This window comes from Lissotriton helveticus, chromosome 3_1 (genome assembly GCF_964261635.1).
Source record: "Lissotriton helveticus chromosome 3_1, aLisHel1.1, whole genome shotgun sequence".
Taxonomy (NCBI): Eukaryota; Metazoa; Chordata; class Amphibia; order Caudata; family Salamandridae; genus Lissotriton; species Lissotriton helveticus.
Genome location: NC_136061.1, coordinates 1,906,112,375 through 1,906,130,078, shown reverse-complemented (window position 1 = coordinate 1,906,130,078; position 17,704 = coordinate 1,906,112,375). Strand labels below are relative to the sequence as shown.

Below are 17,704 nucleotides of genomic sequence, written 5' to 3'. Positions count from 1 at the left end.
AGCTGTGTCATCTTGAACTGCCGACTGCAGACAGTAATGTTCGGTAAAAGTGTGCACACTTTTCCAAGTAGCAGCTCGGCAAATGTTCTCCAGCGTCACTCCAGCGAAAAGGGCCGTAGATGTCGACACTGTTCTTGTGGAATGAGCTTTGACCTTCCTTGATAAAGGTCTATTGGCCTTGTCATGACAGAAGGTAATTGTAGAAGACAACCACCTGGCAATAGTTGCTTTTGTGACAGCTTGACCGAAGGTGGGCCTTCCATAGGCAACAAACAGTTGTGTAGATTTACGGATGTCCTTCGTTTTTTGCAGATAGAATTTCAGACACCTTTTCACATCCAGAGAATGTAAAACCCTCTCTGCAGGAGTTTTTGGATCCGGGAAAAAGGTTCTGAGTTTGACCGGTTGATTAATGTGGAACTGAGTTGGCACTTTAGGAATGAATTTAGGATTGGTCCTAAGTGTAACAAAGTCCTTAGAGAATTGCAGAAAAGGGTGAGTAATAGTGAACGCCTGTATTTCACTAACTCTGCGAGCAGAAGTAAGAGCCAACAAGATTGCAACTTTCCAAGTCAGAAACTTCAGTTCTGCTTTATGGATTGGTTCAAAAGGCCTTTTGAGAAGTTGGGAAAGAACTACATTAAGATCCCATTCCGGAGGAGGAGGACGAACTGGAGGGAAAGCTCGGAATAGTCCTTTAAGGAATTGTTTGATCAAGGAGGATGAACATAAGGATGGTTTGTTGGAATTCTTGCTGAATCTGGATATTGCTGCCAGATGTACTTTAATAGAAGAAAAGGCTAGACCTGATTTAGCCAAAGAAAGCAGGTATGGAAGGATGGCTTCAGGAGGAGCCTGAAGTGGATGAACCTCATTATCTCCACACCATGAACAGAACCTCTTCCACTTGAAACGATATGTTTTGATGGTACTTAGCGCACGTGCTTGCGACAATATCTCCCTGCAGTCCGAGGAGATGTTTAGGTCTTTGAACTCTAGGAAATCAGGAGCCAAGCGTGCAAGTGCAGCGATTGAGGATCTGGATGATGGATTTGACCTCCCTCTCTTGTCAGCATCGACACTGTCGGTTTGAGCCGAAACGGAGGCTGTTGAGACAGCAGGAGAAGCTCCTGAAACCAATATTGTCTTGGCCAACGTGGAGCAATGAGGATGAGAGTGCAGTGTTCCCTCTTCATCTTTTGCAGGACCTTCGGAATGAGCGGAATCGGAGGATAAGCGTACGCAAACATTCCGGTCCATCTCATGAGGAGGGCGTTTCCTCTTGACCCCCTTCCTGGAAACCTGCTGGCATAAAACAGGCACTTGCTGTTTTGCTGCGTGGCAAACAAATCCAGCGTTGGTCTCCCCCAAAGTCGAAAAATTGTCTCTACTTGATGTTGTTCGAGTTCCCATTCGTGACAGCCCACAAATGTTCTGCTGAGACTGTCTGCTAGAGAGTTGCGAACCCCTTGTACATGCTCTGCTTTGAGGGATATGCCGTGACTTAAGGCCCATTCCCACATCTCCTGAGCTTGTAGTGACAGGGTAAGAGATTTCGTTCCTCCCTGTTTGTTTATGTAGAACATGCTGGTGGTATTGTCCGTACGCACCAGCACGGACGAATTCACGATCCTTGGTACAAAAGCTTGTAGGGAAAGAAAAATGGCCCTGAGTTCCAAGATGTTGATGTGCATCTGTTGGTACTGATGAGACCATCTTCCCTGGATCTGAAGGTCCAGAAGGTGACCTCCCCAACCTTCCATGGACGCATCCGTAGTCAGGGTGAACTCCGGAATCTCTTGGAGGAAGGTGAGGCCCGGCGACAAGTTGTGCGCCTTTGACCACCAGAGAAGAGCCTGTTTCATTTTGACAGTGACTTTGATGCGGTCGTCGAATGATCCCTCGACCTGCTTCCACTGACGAAGTAACTCCTCTTGCAACGGTCTCATTCTGAGTCTTGCCATAGGAATGAGGTTGATCGCAGATGAACACATCCCCAGAAGGGAAGCATATATCCGAACTGAAAGCGACTTTTTTGCGGATATCTGTTTTGCTAGTTTGACGAGCTTGTTTTGTCGCTCCTGTGTCAGGTATGCCTTGCACTGGCATGTGTCCAAGACTGCTCCCAGAAAAGTCAATCGTTGACGAGGTTGGAGCTGAGATTTCTGTGCATTGAGGGTCAGCCCTAGATTCGAGAATAGTGAAAGTGTCCTGCTGACCGCCTCCATTGTCGAGTTTCTGGTTGGACCCTTTAACAGCCAGTCGTCGAGGTATGGGAACACCTGGAGTCCCAGGGACCTCAACATTGCAGCCACTGGAGCCAGGCATTTTGTGAAGATTCTGGGGGCCGATTTGAGGCCGAACGGGAGGACTTTGAATTGAAAATGGACGCCGGCCACTTGAAACCTTAGGAATTTGCGGTGGTTCGGGTGAATAGGGATGTGAAAATATGCGTCTTGCATATCCAGAGAAGCCAGAAAGTCTCCTTCGTTGAGACAATTCAGAATGTCCTTCAATGTCACCATGCAGAAACTCTGTTTCTTTAGATATTTGTTGAGTTTGCGCAGATCCAATATTGGACGCCACTCTTCCGAATTTTTCTCCACAAGGAAGAAGCGAGAATAAAAGCCCATCCCTTTCTGAGAAGGATGGACTCGTTCTATCGCATTCTTGCGTAGCATCTTTAAGGCTTCTTTGAAGAGTAAGCGCAGGCGAGGGGGAGGGGGACCCCTGGGCGGCGTTGTTGGAGGCTTCTGCAAAAACTCCAAAGTGTGTCCCTTGCTGACCAAATCCAGGACCCACTGATCTGAAGTTATCTTCCGCCATTGATGGTAAAAGGCGGAAATCTTGGCGCCCACGGGAAGGGAAAGAGGGGTGGCCGACATCCGGCAAAGCTCATTGGCGCTTGTTAGAATCTCGCCCTTGATTGCCTGAGCGCCGTTTCCCTCCTTGCCGAGAGAAAGAACCAGAAGCAGGCTGCCTGTTAGAAGATTGGTAGTAGGGCTTGTTGTAGGTAGATTGATACTGTCGATTTTGTTGGTTTGAATAATTGCCTCTGAAGGAGTATCCACGACCTCTTGCACCTCTAAAGGACCCCCTCTTGTATTGCAGGGTCCCAAGAGATTTCGCTGTATCGGTATCAGTTTTAATAGCCAATAAAGCGTCATCAATGTGCTTCCCAAACAATGACTCACCATCGAATGACATGTCCAAGATCTTGGTTTGGACCTCAGGTCTAAAAGTGGTAGCCTTGAGCCAACCTTGACGTCTAAGCACAATTGCCCCAGCCAATTGTCTAAAGTTGGTATTAGAAATGTCTAGGGCGCAATCAATAATTTCTGAGGCCGCCCTTTCGCCTTCCTGCACAATTCTGAGGACCTCCATCTGTTGATCCTCCGGGATCAGCTCAAGATATTCCGTGATCTCAGACCACATTTGTCTATCATAACGAGCCAGGATAGCTAAAGAATTAGCCGCTTTAATGGATGCTGCTGCGTTTGCTGAAAACATTTTTCCAATTGCATCAAGCCTTCTTCCCTCCTTGTCAGGTGGCGTTGAAATGGGAGCAGAAGGATTTTTGGACTTCTGCTGCGCAGCCTGAGAAATGACCGAATCCGGTCGAGGATGACCGATTAAACAAGCAGGAGTATCGGATGGTGCTCGATACTTTTTGTCTATCCTTGGCAAAACTGCCGGAATGGAAGCTGGTGTTTTCATTATATTGAGGCCTTCCTTCCATATATAATCGATAATAGGTATGGCTCTGACCACTCTCCGATATCCCTCTTTAAAGTCATGTAAAAAGCAGTCCGGCTGCTCAACTGTGACAACTAATTCAAATCTATTAGCAGCTCTCTGCATAATATTGTGAAAACCCCCAATATCTTCAGGTGGAGAGTCTGAAGGACGGGGAGGAGGTGGAGAAGGTGTAGGGATGACATAATCCTCCCAAGGGTCCACTGGAGTGTTATCCGGTAACTCTCCCTCTTCTCTACTTTCGTCACCATCAGTGGAAGAACTGTCTACAACCTGAGGAATTGGAGAAGTATGTGGTTGTGGTGACAATGGAGCTCTTGGCGACGGAGGTCGTGGCACAGGAACTGGAGCAGGTGACCCAGCGGGCGCACCTACATTGGGTGGAAATCTCTGGCGATAATCTGCCAACATAGCTTGCAAATCCTGTATTAAGGAAGTTGGTAAATGTGTTGTGTCCTCAGACCGAGGAAGTCTAGTATGAGGTGACTGATATGGTGTGGAATAAACGTCATGCGTATATTGCTCCTGAACCTCCTCTTCATCATCCTCTTGAAGTTTAATATGCAACTGAGAAGGGTGACAGGCAATCCCAAAAGGATCATCATCCTCTTCCACTTCATCTGACTCCCCTTGCATGTATGTCTCCAAAATGTGCGATGGCAAAAGTGGAGAAATATGTGAATAATCCTGCCTTTTATACGTTTTCATTTGAAAATGAGTGAATTGTATCTTTGCTGGCGGGGAACCGTGCAGCCGATGAGCAGAAGTCCCAGTAAACGGATTCTCCGTCGACGGTGCTGTCAATGCTAAAGATCTTGCCGTCGACGAGGCCGTCAATGGTATTTTCGTCGACGAGTCCTTCGTCGTCGGGACCGTCGACAATGCCGTCGTCGACGAGTCCCTCGTCGCCGGGGTCGTCGACGGTGTCTTCGTCGACGATGCCTTCGTCGACGGGACCGTCGATGGTATCTTCGTCGACGAACCCCTCGTCGTCGGGGTCGTCGATGGTGTCTTCGTCGACGATGCCTTCGTCGACGGGTCCGACGTTGGTGTCTTCGTCGACGAAATCTTCGTCGACGAGGCCGTCGATGACGTCTTCGTTGACGACGAGGCCGTCGATGGTGGCTTCGACGACGAGTCCTTTGGTGACAATGCCTTCGTCGACGACGGCCTTGCGGTCGTCGACGGAGCAGACGATTTAGTCGACGGAGCCTTCGTTGAGAAGGATTTCGACGACGGTAACTTGGTTTTTGACAGCAAAGGTGGTACAGACATCAAAGGTGACGTGATAGCTGAAGTGGTAACCACAGAAGTAGAAGAGGAGGTAGAAGTCCAAGTAGTAGTAGGTACAGACACCAGAGAGATAGTCTTAGCCTGGGTTGTACTCACATGTGAAGAAGCCGATGCACTCTTAGAGGGTTCTGAAGCTTTCTGAGAGGTTTTTAACATTTTCTTTCTCTCAGGAGAAGCATTGTCCGTGGATCTAGCTCTCTTGCTAGAAGTAGAGGCTTTGTCCTCCTCATCAGTGGATGAAGACTTCAGCCACAAAAGAACCCTTGCCTCCCTATCCCTGATGGTTTTCTGAGGGAAGGTACGGCAAATTCGACAGTCCTTCACCACATGTGAAGGGTGCAGGCAATAAATACAATCCGAGTGCTTGTCATCCACATGGACTCTCTTCTTGAAGCAGGTTCCACAAGGTTTGAAAAGAGCTTTCCTTTCAGACATTTTAAAGCTTGAAAATCCAAAAACTGAGTAGGCACTCAGGGAAACTCCCTTACACACGAAGTGCGGTGAAAATCTGAGGAGAACTGCCTGAGCTGGGAAGGTTCTAGAGGGTGAGGACAGCTGATTGGCTGAGGCTACTATTTCAGGTCTTTTTACATAATGATGTAGATAGGCTGCTAAGTTTTGAGGCCTAGTTAGGCCTTCAGGCTTTTCCAGCCTACTACAAGAAATTTTAGGCACTGCTATTATATATTTTATTTACCGTGGGACTCCCGCCTCGACGACGGGGAATGATTCAGGCATGTGAATCTATGAAAGATACCCTAATACTGGATAAACACAATTCCACTACACACCACATACATACATTCCATAACACATAGCTTCAGGGACACCGTACTCTGTTTTTTTTTAAACTTTAACGGTGAGCGTGGCGCCCGCTTCAAGGACACCGCTCTCCGTTTCATTTATTTATTTTAACTTCAATGGTGAGCGCAGCACAAATTTAAGGACACCGCACTCTGCAAAACAATAGGTCTCGGTTTTGCCAAACTTTGACCTATTGGTATTGTAAATGGCAATGTCTTATTATTAAGAAAGGTATTGCCATTTACAATGCCAATAGCTCAAAATATCATAATTGCGAGATCTATTGCATTGCAAAGGTTTGTTTCTTCTGCATTCTAGTTCATGTTAACTCTCTGTTGCTGTAGTTTTCCTGAATAGACACACGAGTGCAACAATGCACTGTATACACTCACCTTGGTCCTATGTATTTCACAGTGCTAGCAGTGCTGCAGACCTAATGGAGCCCTTTCCGTTACTCGGGTTGACCGCATCCTCCACAGGAAGTCCTGGCCATCTGGGACTCACGAGTTATTTTTCTTAAAACGGAAAAAGTATTAGCGTTTTTGATAAGCTGTACCCCTTAATGCGAAACGAGGTAAGAAATTCCCGGTTTCTCTAATAGCCATTTATCTCTCTTTGATAAGACCTTATCTTGAATAGGCAAGCTTCAGAAATGAACAAATACCAACTGTAGGTGTGCGAAGTGAAGATGTAGAATACTTTCCTCTGCAACTTGGTGAATTTATTTAAACTTCACAATATTTGTGAGTGCAACATTTTGCTGATTTTTTTAAACAAACCAGGGAAAAATCTTTCACTAGAGGTAAGCTTTGTGGAGAATTCTATCCCCAAAAGGTTTTGTAAGAGAATTCTCACACAAACTTATTGAGGGGTGGAAAATCTCAAAAGTTGAATAAATTCAGCAAACTTGCTACATTTTGGGAACTGAAAGACGTTTGCCAACTTTGCTTAACCACGAGGGCATAGTTTAAAACTTTACCCACCCTTCTAGAAGGTATCCTATGCAGTTGAAGGTAGTTTAGCATTATAAGTCATTCTCACAGTAACGTACTAGTTACTGGGTAGTTTGAGATCACAGCGCATATATTAAGTCACCTTTAAATTCTACATTAGCTGAATAGTGTATTAAACAGTCGCAAAGTATGTAAAGAAGAGCTCCAAATGGTAACCCCCGCTTCTCCCCTTTTCAGATGCTGTGCACCAAGCACACAGGGCGCAGGGAGGTAGGGCACTGTTGATTAATTTGTTATGACGAAGGGACATGAGGGTAGGTGATGGGTGGTGTAACAAGGAGGCGAGGGGTAGACTGAACACACTCAACTCTGGGTTTCAGATGTTAACGGGTTTTGTTGCTGGGGTGAGAATCCCTCTACTAGTTCCAATAATAGCAGCCGCACCTTACCAAGAATGTTTTTAACAGGGGTTATAGCCGAGGACTTCGGGTGCCAGCTACAAAGGTGTGAGGTCAGAGGTCAACTCAATCCTATGATGAGAATGTTGCATGCTTGTCATAACAGTGACAGAGAGCTTTCCAGAAGATGTATCACAAGAGCTGCAGGTGTTCTGAGGACCCAGCCTACTGGATCTCTGGCATCTTACCTAGAGAGAAGCTCTAAAGTCATCATGGCTACGCATATGTCCAGTATTAGACATGATATACTTGTGGGCAGAGAAAAAAACCCTTCAATACCAAATGTTGCTTACGTTACATACAGGGCTTTAACTGTAACCGTTTCTGTGAATTAGTTGAATGGCTCTCACACCCCAGATAGTTCTAGGCAGCACACAGTCATATTCTTAAGTTCTTATCTGCCACCACATGCCATTAACCAGGTCTGAGCATCCCTACACTGGAAAACATGGAAGCCTTATCATCCCGAAGCTCTTCATGCTTTATTCAGGGCATATTTGGAATGCTTTTTTTCCAGATGTTCCCATCTCTGGTCACATCCACAATTTCCTATCACTTGAGCATACTACAGATTCCATCAATATTAACTTGTAAATTAACTAAATATGCATGGTAGGAATTTAAGAACGTGGGCCCCAAACCACAACTTTCCTGAATTTAGGGTTCTTTGGACTATAAGAATAAATTACTGAGACATTTTGCTATTTTGTAAACCTTTCAGGTGCCAATGCGGGGAAGTACTTCTTCTCAAGTAGTTTACTGCTACGATGAGCATTCCAACCAAATATGGCATCAGACAATGATACTGATTACCTTCATTCCTTGGGTTAAATCAGCACTCACCCAGCTGCAAAGCGCCAAACCAACTCATGCCACAGTCAAACTTCAGACGCCAAAACAGCTCTTTGACTCCTCCAGTCCATGACGCTCAAAGAATTACAAAATGCACCGCTTCCCATCAGCCATGGGGTTCAATTTCATAACTGATCTGGACACAACAACCACGATATTTAAGCAGCTCTCAAGCTGCCCACTCTCCACCGAGAGAACCACATCCAGTCTGCTTTTTTTGTGCTCGGATTCTTGTCGTTTTGCTCAAAATCCAGGACGACAAGTGCAGTAACAGAATTCAAAGCCCAACACCCGATCCGGATGAACGACTTGACTTGGGATCGCAGAGGGAATTCACCAAATGAAGGTCTGAAGGTTCAAATGGTGATTACACAGATCATGCTTTCCTTTAGCAGAGGGTGAAAGAATGGGAACTTCTCAGTGGAAAGTGGATTCAAAGAGGGAAGGAGGAAGCAAGAGAGATTTACTGGTGTTATTAGTTGTTGAGGTGTGGGACTGATAAATTCAAATATGCTTAAGTATGAAGGTTTTTCCTGTTGGTACACTAGATTCCTTACATTAATAAACATGAACATAATACTTAGCACATTTGTATTTGATAATCAAGCGTACTTACTTGAAATAGTATAAAGATGAGGAATAGCTCATAAACCACGCTGACACACAACCAAAATCTCCAGTAAGCTGAAAGAAAAAAATAAATAAGGTTGTTCGTACGAACATTACAGAATAGTTACTTAGCAGTGAAATCGTTCTCCAACATGTTCCCCTCTAGATTCACATGCATTTTTAACTATCTTGTGACCACTTTTTCAGTCTCGGCCTAGCGATAAGCTGCGCAGCAGTGTTTGCGCAGCCAGAGTCCTTTTAACAGGGTTCTGCAAATGGACCTGGAAATTCCACACGCTTGTGAGTGTGAATTTCCATTTCCAGCCTGTTATTGGCTTTTCACGGCGTGTTGTTTTGTGAAAGAGACACTAATAGGCCAGAGGCGGGCGCATAGCTCCGGCCCTGGCCTATTGGTGTCTATTACGCGCATTTTCTGACATATGCTTTCAATTATCGTGCCCAGACACGGGCGCGATAATTGAAAGCATATGGCAGCGCGCGCACCACTCGCGGCTTCTGTTTTCGTTTTGAACCTCGCTGCTTGGACAAATGCATACAAATGCATTTAGGAGCCCAAAGGACAAGGAGTGGAAACATCTCTCCCACATCAGAGACGTGAGTATGCAAAAATGTGGCACATGCTTGGCTGAGCAGAGGTTTATCCCGCACCTCCGGTGCCAATGTATTTGTTCACCATCTGCCAGGTAGCTGTTGTGTGTTAATAAACTTTCTGTAGCATCGCTCCTCCCCGAGTAACTTTCCAGTGGGAGAGAGTTGTGTCAGTGCTTTTATCAGCGTGGTCATGTAAAGACATCATGTGGGGGAGGCACGGGGCCTGAGGTGGCTGCAGAGCAGGATGACAGAGACTCGGACTTCCGGAGCCCCCCTCCGACAGGAGCGCTGGCTCCCGTGAAGCAGAAAATGCCCTCTGGGGCAGTCTGACAGATGCGCATTCGACGCGGAATACTTTTTAAGTTAAAAGCACTTTTGACCGGCTGCTTCCACTTTTTCCACAGTGCATGCAGTACATTTGAGAAAAGGCCAGTGTGGGTCACACTCAGTTTGTAGATGAGGTGTTAATGCGCCGCTATTCCTGGAGACGGCGTCGTCCCCTGTGGTCTCCCAGTCACTCCGCTTGGGAGGTGTCACAGCCCCATGTCGCGGGCAGTTAAAAATACAGCACAGGGAGTTGCATGTGCAGCGGAGCTATTTAAAGCTCCCTCTGAGATAAATGCTCTGGTTGTACTGCCACCGGGCGTGTCTGCCGTGGCAGGGGGTGGGGGTTGGGGTAGTGAGAGCTCAGCTCCTAGAGCCTCTGGCTCTGGGAGGGAGGGGCTTCTGGGACACACCCCTCCCTCCCAGAGCTGTATCAACTTGTTCTGTGCGGAGGGAGAGGGAGACCGAAGCCACTTACACGTTGATGCCCAGATGGAAGCGTCAGAAAGCTGGGAGTGGCTTCCATTGATGCAGCAGGTGCAGTGCCACCGGGGCCCAGAGTCCTGCGGGTCCAACTGAACCCTGGTCATTGCTATGATTCACAGTTCAGGCAGCAACCAGGGGTATCGTTTCCTCCCTGGCACTCGGGCCCATGACACACTGGCTAGGCACGCCACTGTCAGAAAGTTGAGGCTGTCACATACGGCTTTAGTAGGCCAGGGTTCCAGATCAGAGTCCAGCGACTTGCTGCTGGGCACCCATCCAGCGTTCCTTGGTTTGACTGACCGTTATAAGCACTGCCACAATTGGGGTGCAGTGCGCGCCTTAGCATCCTAGAACACGGTGCCACTTTACCTGCTGCACTGTTGATAGCTTTACCCCGCTGCTGCCCGCCCACCACGTCCTCACACGAGTGAGTGAAGTTAAGTCGTGTTTAAACAGTCAGGGGCTGTTTCCATTCCCTGGAATCTTGGAGTGTGGGACAGTCAGCCTCCGCTCTAGCTGCCTCAAGCTCAGGCTGCCAGCACTCTCCTCGGGGTCTGATGAAAGCCATATGGGAGAAATCACAGAGGGTTCATAAAAGAACGAACAGCGTCTCACCGGTTTGGTGACGCGGCAACATGAAAGCCCCCGGACTGTGCTTTGGATGCGCGAGCCTTTTTTTGTATTTTCCCACATTCTTCGTGGGGTTTCTGCTCTGCATGTCACTGAGCTCAGACAGTGACTGCCTTTAATTAACAAGCACTACCAAAACCAATAGGCTTCACTTTTGAAATAACACAGAGAGATTCTTATGAATATCGATGTTTATGTGTGCGGCTCAAAGGGACAACAGGTTGATGGATGGATATCTGCCTGATTAGATGTATGAATGGATGAGTGTCTCATCGCATCGATGAGTAATCACCCGAGTTAATGGACGAGTAGATTAGTAAATACATTTGTGAGAGCATGGATTTAAAAACAGTAACAGTAACAAACCAAACCACGTTTTCAGGCTTGCCTCCCAAGCACCTGATGAAGTGTTACCAGCTGTGAATTATAACAGGAAGCGTTTAGTGGCTATCTTCTTTACTGGTTGGGCCTGAAGTATAACCTTACTAAGAGGCTGAAATTAGCAGCAGCAATACAGAAGGCTGTACTGTTCCCATGAGGCATAGGGTCAAGACTGATCTGCATATGGCCATGTCTGAACTGGAGTGGCGTGGTGAGCAAAATAATGATAGATTAAACCCAGATCTTTGACTGGGGGTGAATGTTTTGCCAGTGTGCAACATTCCATCCATCATCTTGTGTGTTTTGCTGTTCGCCCTATGTGGGAAGGGTATGCCAAGACGTGGGTCCCGTGCTCACTACGCCACTGGAGTCAAGCTATCCTGGCTGATGACGGCTGATAGCCAGAAACCGGTCCTAGGATGCTTGATTCCGGTCCAGGGAAGACATGGCTTGGCAGTTCGGGCTGGCCTGTTCCCATGAGGCACAGGGTGAAGAGTGATTTGCATATGGCCATGTCTGAACTGGGGTGGTGTAGTGAGCAAAATAATGATGGATTAAACCCAGATCTGTGACTGGGGTGAATGTTTTGCCATTGTGCAACATTCCATCCATCATCTTGTGTGTTTTGTTGTCTTGTTTCAGAGCACATTACGATGCTGAAAAGCCCACATCCATATCTTGTGCAGAACATTTACAAATGATCACAGTGCTTACAGTGCATGCAAACCAGAAGAGGTCACAGTCTTTCAGAAAAATCTGTTGCACACGGAAGTGCAGGGTAATGTAGGGCAGCTTCCATGCCAAAGCTGAAGCAACTTTGGTAAACATCATCAATGTGGGGTAGCACACCTATTCTTTCCACCATTTTCAATCCCTGCCTGTAGTTATCAAAGTTCAACATCGCGTGCTCAATAACGACGTGCTAACCCCCAACTAGCACGTAATTGAACTAATCATCATCATAAGGGGGCACCGTCGGGCCCCAACTCGTGGCACAGCATTATTTTGCAACTGCATTTGCAATATATTTCATCCTTTACTGCTTATAATTTATATTCATCCTTTTATCCTGTTTTCATTTTCCCACTTTTTCAAAAGTTCATTCCAATTTGACATCCTCATACAAAGGACGGCCATTTCCAAAGTTTCTCATGCTCTTGCGGGGCCATCCGAACCTCTCCCAAGAACACGTACAAGAGCCAGGTCCAAAAGCAGTTTATTAAAACTCAATGCAGTTCAGACCTGAGCGGTCCTTCGTTGAACTTTGATAACTATAGGCAGAGATAGAAAATGGTGGAAAGAATAGGTGTGCTACCCCACATTGATGATGTTTACCAAATGTGAGCCCTTTGGGGGCTCACATTTGGTAAACATCTGGATTTGAGGAAGTCTGGCAGCCACTGCGGTCTCTTTTGTCCATCAAATTTAAAGAAATCACATGCCCAAAATACCTCCGCCTTCTCCGACTCACGGTACCGGAAGGGCCTCCCACTGGACTGTGAGACCGGCTACGGAATTAACTTTGAGTAATACTGCGAAAGCTGAATTAGGCATAGTGCACATCAGTAGGCGGGGGGGTGAGGTTGGTTTGAATATTTTTTGACAATGTTGAGTACTATTGCCTTTCTTATCACTATGTAGCACATAAACCGCTATTGGGCAAGCCTCACAGGCTTTTTGGGGAATATGTTGGCTTGTATTTTCGCAGATCATATCAAATGCAATTATGTATGTTTTGGTCACTGGGAAACAGTGCGGATTGTGAAACGGGTATAAGAATTGTTTTGATGCTAAAGATGTCAATAAAAACAAAGTTAAACCTAAAAACAATAGAGACTAGCTGTGGGATGTCCTATTTCTTTTAAAAACCTTGGTGAGGCAAATGTTATCAATGCTGGTAACAAAAAATGTTCCAAAAGATCTGATTTTGGAGCTGCTCTTAATTGAGGGACCATTTTTGAAATTTCAAGCAGAATATTTAGCTTGGAAGCACTACTCGCCAGAACATTTTAGAAAGTAATAATGTCATCCACCAGATGTAGAAGATGGGGATGCTGCCAGTGAAGTTTGTGAGTGTATAAAGAATGGATATCACTGGAGAATGAAAATCATAATGGCTATCTATGCATTTTTCTTTCTGGCGTACTTCTAGATGGAAGAAGACATGGTGGAAATATTGAAGTTATTTTTGATACTATTCTCAGAGGAGAGAACTGTAGTGGACACAGCCTTTCGAGAATGGTATAGTCAAAAAGTGGAGTGATTTGTTTGAAAAGTATCAAATGAGGGTTCGGTGATAGGGGAGGCCCCATCTTTTGTCAGGTATTTGGATGGTGTTTTAGATTTTTTTTTCTTCCTAGATAAAATTGACGATAGTGACAAGCTTTCCATCAGTGTGTCTACAAAGGAGTGGTTGGCAAAAATCAAAAAACACACCATTGATGAAGACAGGAACCCATTGTGATGCATGGCGAATCTTCATGACCGCATTGCCTCGACTCCCAGGGTGATTCTGAACACGAGAGTCAATGTTTTCATGGGATCTCCGGCACGATCGACTTTGAACATTTGTGTTGTGACGGCATTGGTGAGTTGACTTTTATTTGGTGATACAGGAGTGACAACAGTAATAGAGATTGACAGTGATGCATCAGTGTTCTTGCCTTCGACGTCTACGTTCTCAAAGTCAAGGAAGAGAGTCAAGAAAGAGACTTTTCATGGACAACTTTGAACCACTTTCCTTTATGTAGAAATTGTAAAGTACACAGCTCTGATGATGGGGGAATCTTCAAAATGCCACATTCCTATTTTAATGGTTGTCAGGCTGCTCTGTGGTCACTATGAGGGTGAATGTAAAATGCTCCTTGTCCTTTATGTGCAGGGGATCAACCTAATATTTCTCAGTGTCTACCAGTACACCCCCCTCCAAAGGCAGTTCACATTATGAGGGTGGTCCTCCATTCAAATCAAGTCAAGCTAAATTTTTTCATATATAGCTTTTGATACAGATATACAAGACATCAATTTGCATGGGGGAATATGGCATCAATAGGACTCATTGTGCTCGTTTTCGGGTGTGGCTTGAAAGCTGACTCCCAATCGCACACTGTGGGTTTCTTTAGACTTTATCTGCATAAAACACCATTCGACCAAAGCTCTGAAGTTCTGCTGTGAGATTGGCCTCAGTGTCCTTCATCTAAACTGCATGAACTACATGTACACTTTCCCTGGTCCAATCAATGCTTTTCCCAAACTCGTTCTTAAAGCACTAGGCGACTTTAATATCCATTTTGATGACCCCTCTGACTCTCTGGCAGTAGATCTTCAGGGTGATATGAAAGCGTTCGAGATTAACCTGGTCAATTCAGGTGCAACACACGGGAAGGGACACTTGCTCGACCCCATTTTTTCGAACTCGGAACGCCTTAAAGTACTGCCCGCGCTGGTTCTGCCCTGGACAGATCATTTTATGGTTCCGGCCCTGTGGCAGTTTGATGTCCCAGTGGTATCTACACCTAGAGTATACACGGTGGAAAGAGCCTGGTCTAGGCTCCCAGTGGACACCTGGGCAGTACACTTGGAGGCGACATGTCCCCCCCCCGGGCCTGACCCGCTAGTCGCTGATGCGAACTTACACACCTGGTTGACCAACTCGCTCGATGCTATCCTCCCTAAAAAAAGACTACTCACCAGGGGTGAGAGAGTGGGCTCAGCTTCCTGGTACACGCCAGAGCTCAGAGCTTTGAGGAAGGGTTTCAAGAGGCAGGAGCGGATCTGAAGAAGGGACTGGGGCGAAGTGAGCCGGAGAGAATACCGGGCAGCACTTAACATCTACAAATCCGCCATCCGGGTAGCGAAATCCAAGTTCTTTGAGGAGAGAATAGGACTCTCTTCTAATTCCCCGAAAGAGTCGTTTAAGGTCATCAGAGAACTTCTGCGAACCCCCTAACCTCCGGTCACTCATGACAACCCGCGTGAAAAATGCTCAGAATTAGCCTCGTTCTTTAAATCTAAGATTGAAAACATCTTGGCGTCCCTCCCTCGGTTAGCGCAGGAGCAATCCTCTGAATGCTACCCTGGGTCTCAGCCTGGGGTGAGGACAGCAGAACTGGACTCCTTGGGTCCAGTCACTGTGGACGAGGCTCTTGGGGTCTTGGTGACCCTGAAGAGTGGGTCTCCGAGAGATCCGGTACCGATGAAATACCTGAAGAAGGTAGCTTCTACCATCGGCGGCCCAGTGACGGACCTTTTGAACCTATCCTTCACCCAAGGAGTTGTGCCTCCCAGCTGGAAAGGAGCGGTAGTTAAGGCCCTCCTGAAGAAGCCTAGCCTGGATCCCGCTGACCTTGCTAATTTTAGGCCTATCTCCCTGCTTCCCGGCCTTAGCAAGGTGGCGGAGAAACTTGTGAATAGGCACCTTTCGGGTTTTTTGGAATCCAACTCTCTCTTGGGTGACTCCCAAACGGGTTTTCGCCCTGGCCAGGGGACGGACACTGCCCTGCTGGCAGTCGTGGAGAATGCCAGGAGCATTTTGGATTCAGGGGGATCGGAGGCAGTGATCCTCCTGGACCTTAGTGCGGCATTTGACACCGTAGACCATCAGGTGTTACTCCAGCGGCTGTCGGGGGTGGGGGTCTCCGGGTTAGCCCTGAAATGGCTCGCGTCCTTTTTAGAAGATCGGACGTTTGAGGTTTGGGAAGGCCACGAGAAGTCGACATCGGTTCCCCTCCAGTGTGGTGTGCCACAGGGCTCATCGTTGAGCCCCACACTATTTAATATCTATATGGCCCCACTGGAGAGTGTGGTACTGCCACTGGGTATCAAGATCATTAGCTATGCGGATGATACCCAGTTGGTGGTTGGGCTCCCCCAGCCGGCGAACCAACCCGACTTGCTGCACACATGTTTAGCCAGGGTCTTCACCTGGATGTGCAACTCAGCACTTAAACTTAACGGTTCAAAAACCGAACTGATTATGCTGGGGAACTCCCCTCCCTCCCTGTCCCCTAGTAGCTGGCCTAGCTGTTTGGGAGAGCCACCTACCCCAAAACAGGAGATTAAGAGCTTGGGGGTGTGGCTGGAGCAGGATTTATCCTTCAAGACACACGCAAAAAAGACCACAGGCGTGTGTTTCGGCCTGCTCCGGTCAGCCCGGAAGATCCTACCCCTCCTCCCGATGGCCACTAGGAGGTTACTAATCCAGGGTCTCATCATTTCACGGCTGGACTACAGCAATGCGCTGTTTCTGGGGGCTCCAGAATCCACTCTAAACAAATTGCAACAAGTGCAAAATGCTGCCGCCAGGCTTTTGACGGACTTTCCCAGGCGGCAGTCAGCCCGACCTGCGCTGAAGGCGCTCCACTGGCTCCCTGTGAGAGAGAGAGGGTGAAGTTTAAAGCACTCTGCATGGCTCACAAAATCTTGCAGGGAAAAGGGCCCCCTATCCTGCGGAGCATGGTCCAACCTTATAAGGCCTCTCGCGCCCTCCGCTCAGACCACCAACATCTCTTGCAAGTCGCGAAAGTAAAAAAAGCCAGGACTGGCGGCAGAAGATTTTCCGTCAACGTGGCAGCGTTATGGAACTCTCTTCCGCATGCCCTTCGCTCTGAAACTGGCACCTTGCGATTTCGCAAACTTTTAAAGACTCCTCTGTTCCCTGCTTAGTGCTCTGCTGTTTTGGTGCATACTCTGGACGAGCGCTGGGATGCCCAAGGGTAACCATGCGCTATACAAGACTCAATAATAATAATAATAAATAATAAAGCTTGCTTAAGGTGACTCATGAAGCACTTCTTCACCAACATGGTGTAATAACACCTCAGCCATTCTTTCAGGAATTTTATAGGGGTTTCTTTTCCACTGATTGTCTGGCATACCGAACACTCCATGCGATATGGCTGGAGGTCTTTGGAGGTAAAGCGGGTGAACATGCAAAATTTAACCAGGGTTTTCTCCTTACCAACCCCCAACCAGTGTCAGTCTCATGTTAAACCAGATCAAAGGTAGTGACTCTGACAAGTGTGCACTTAAATTTGAGCTGCATATAGGTTACACTCAGAGCACACACAAATCATTCTAGTCAATATCTGAAGCTGAAAAGAATGAATGTGAAAAACAGATTGGTGTAATAAATCCCCACAACAGTAGATGACAGTAGAGTACAAAGAATGTGAATCTACAATAGCTACATTTTGCAAAGATTTTCTAAAGCCAGTCACAGAGAAGTTATCCTTCTGCTTTCCCCACGCATGAAAAGGTCAAAAGGGGAGAAACTTTAAAGGGGTATATAGATTGAGTAGAAACAGATCAAGTAGAAAATAAGTCTCTCCCTTGCAAAATATCATATCTGCCATGTGCGGATGATGGTTGAAGTGGGTTTTGGTTGAATTTCCCTTGTCAAGGAGTAGAATAATATCTTCATGGATAAAGCTCTTCATAAGTACTTCCATCAAAATGATGATGCAGACACCTCGCGGGGAATCTGGCTTGTTTAAGATTATCAACATCCATGGACACAAAACAGGCACAAATAATATGCCATTCTAA

General features: G+C 46.7%; 1 protein-coding gene across 1 annotated transcript in view; it reads right to left on the bottom strand.

The window, feature by feature from the left end:
* PTDSS2 (phosphatidylserine synthase 2) overlaps positions 1-17,704 on the bottom strand; it is a 434,628-nt gene that overhangs the window by 285,118 nt on the left and 131,806 nt on the right. The window contains exon 4 of the mRNA XM_078682890.1: positions 8,733-8,800. Within this exon, the coding sequence (XP_078539016.1) occupies positions 8,733-8,800 (68 nt within the window). The remainder of the gene's footprint in view (positions 1-8,732; positions 8,801-17,704) is intronic.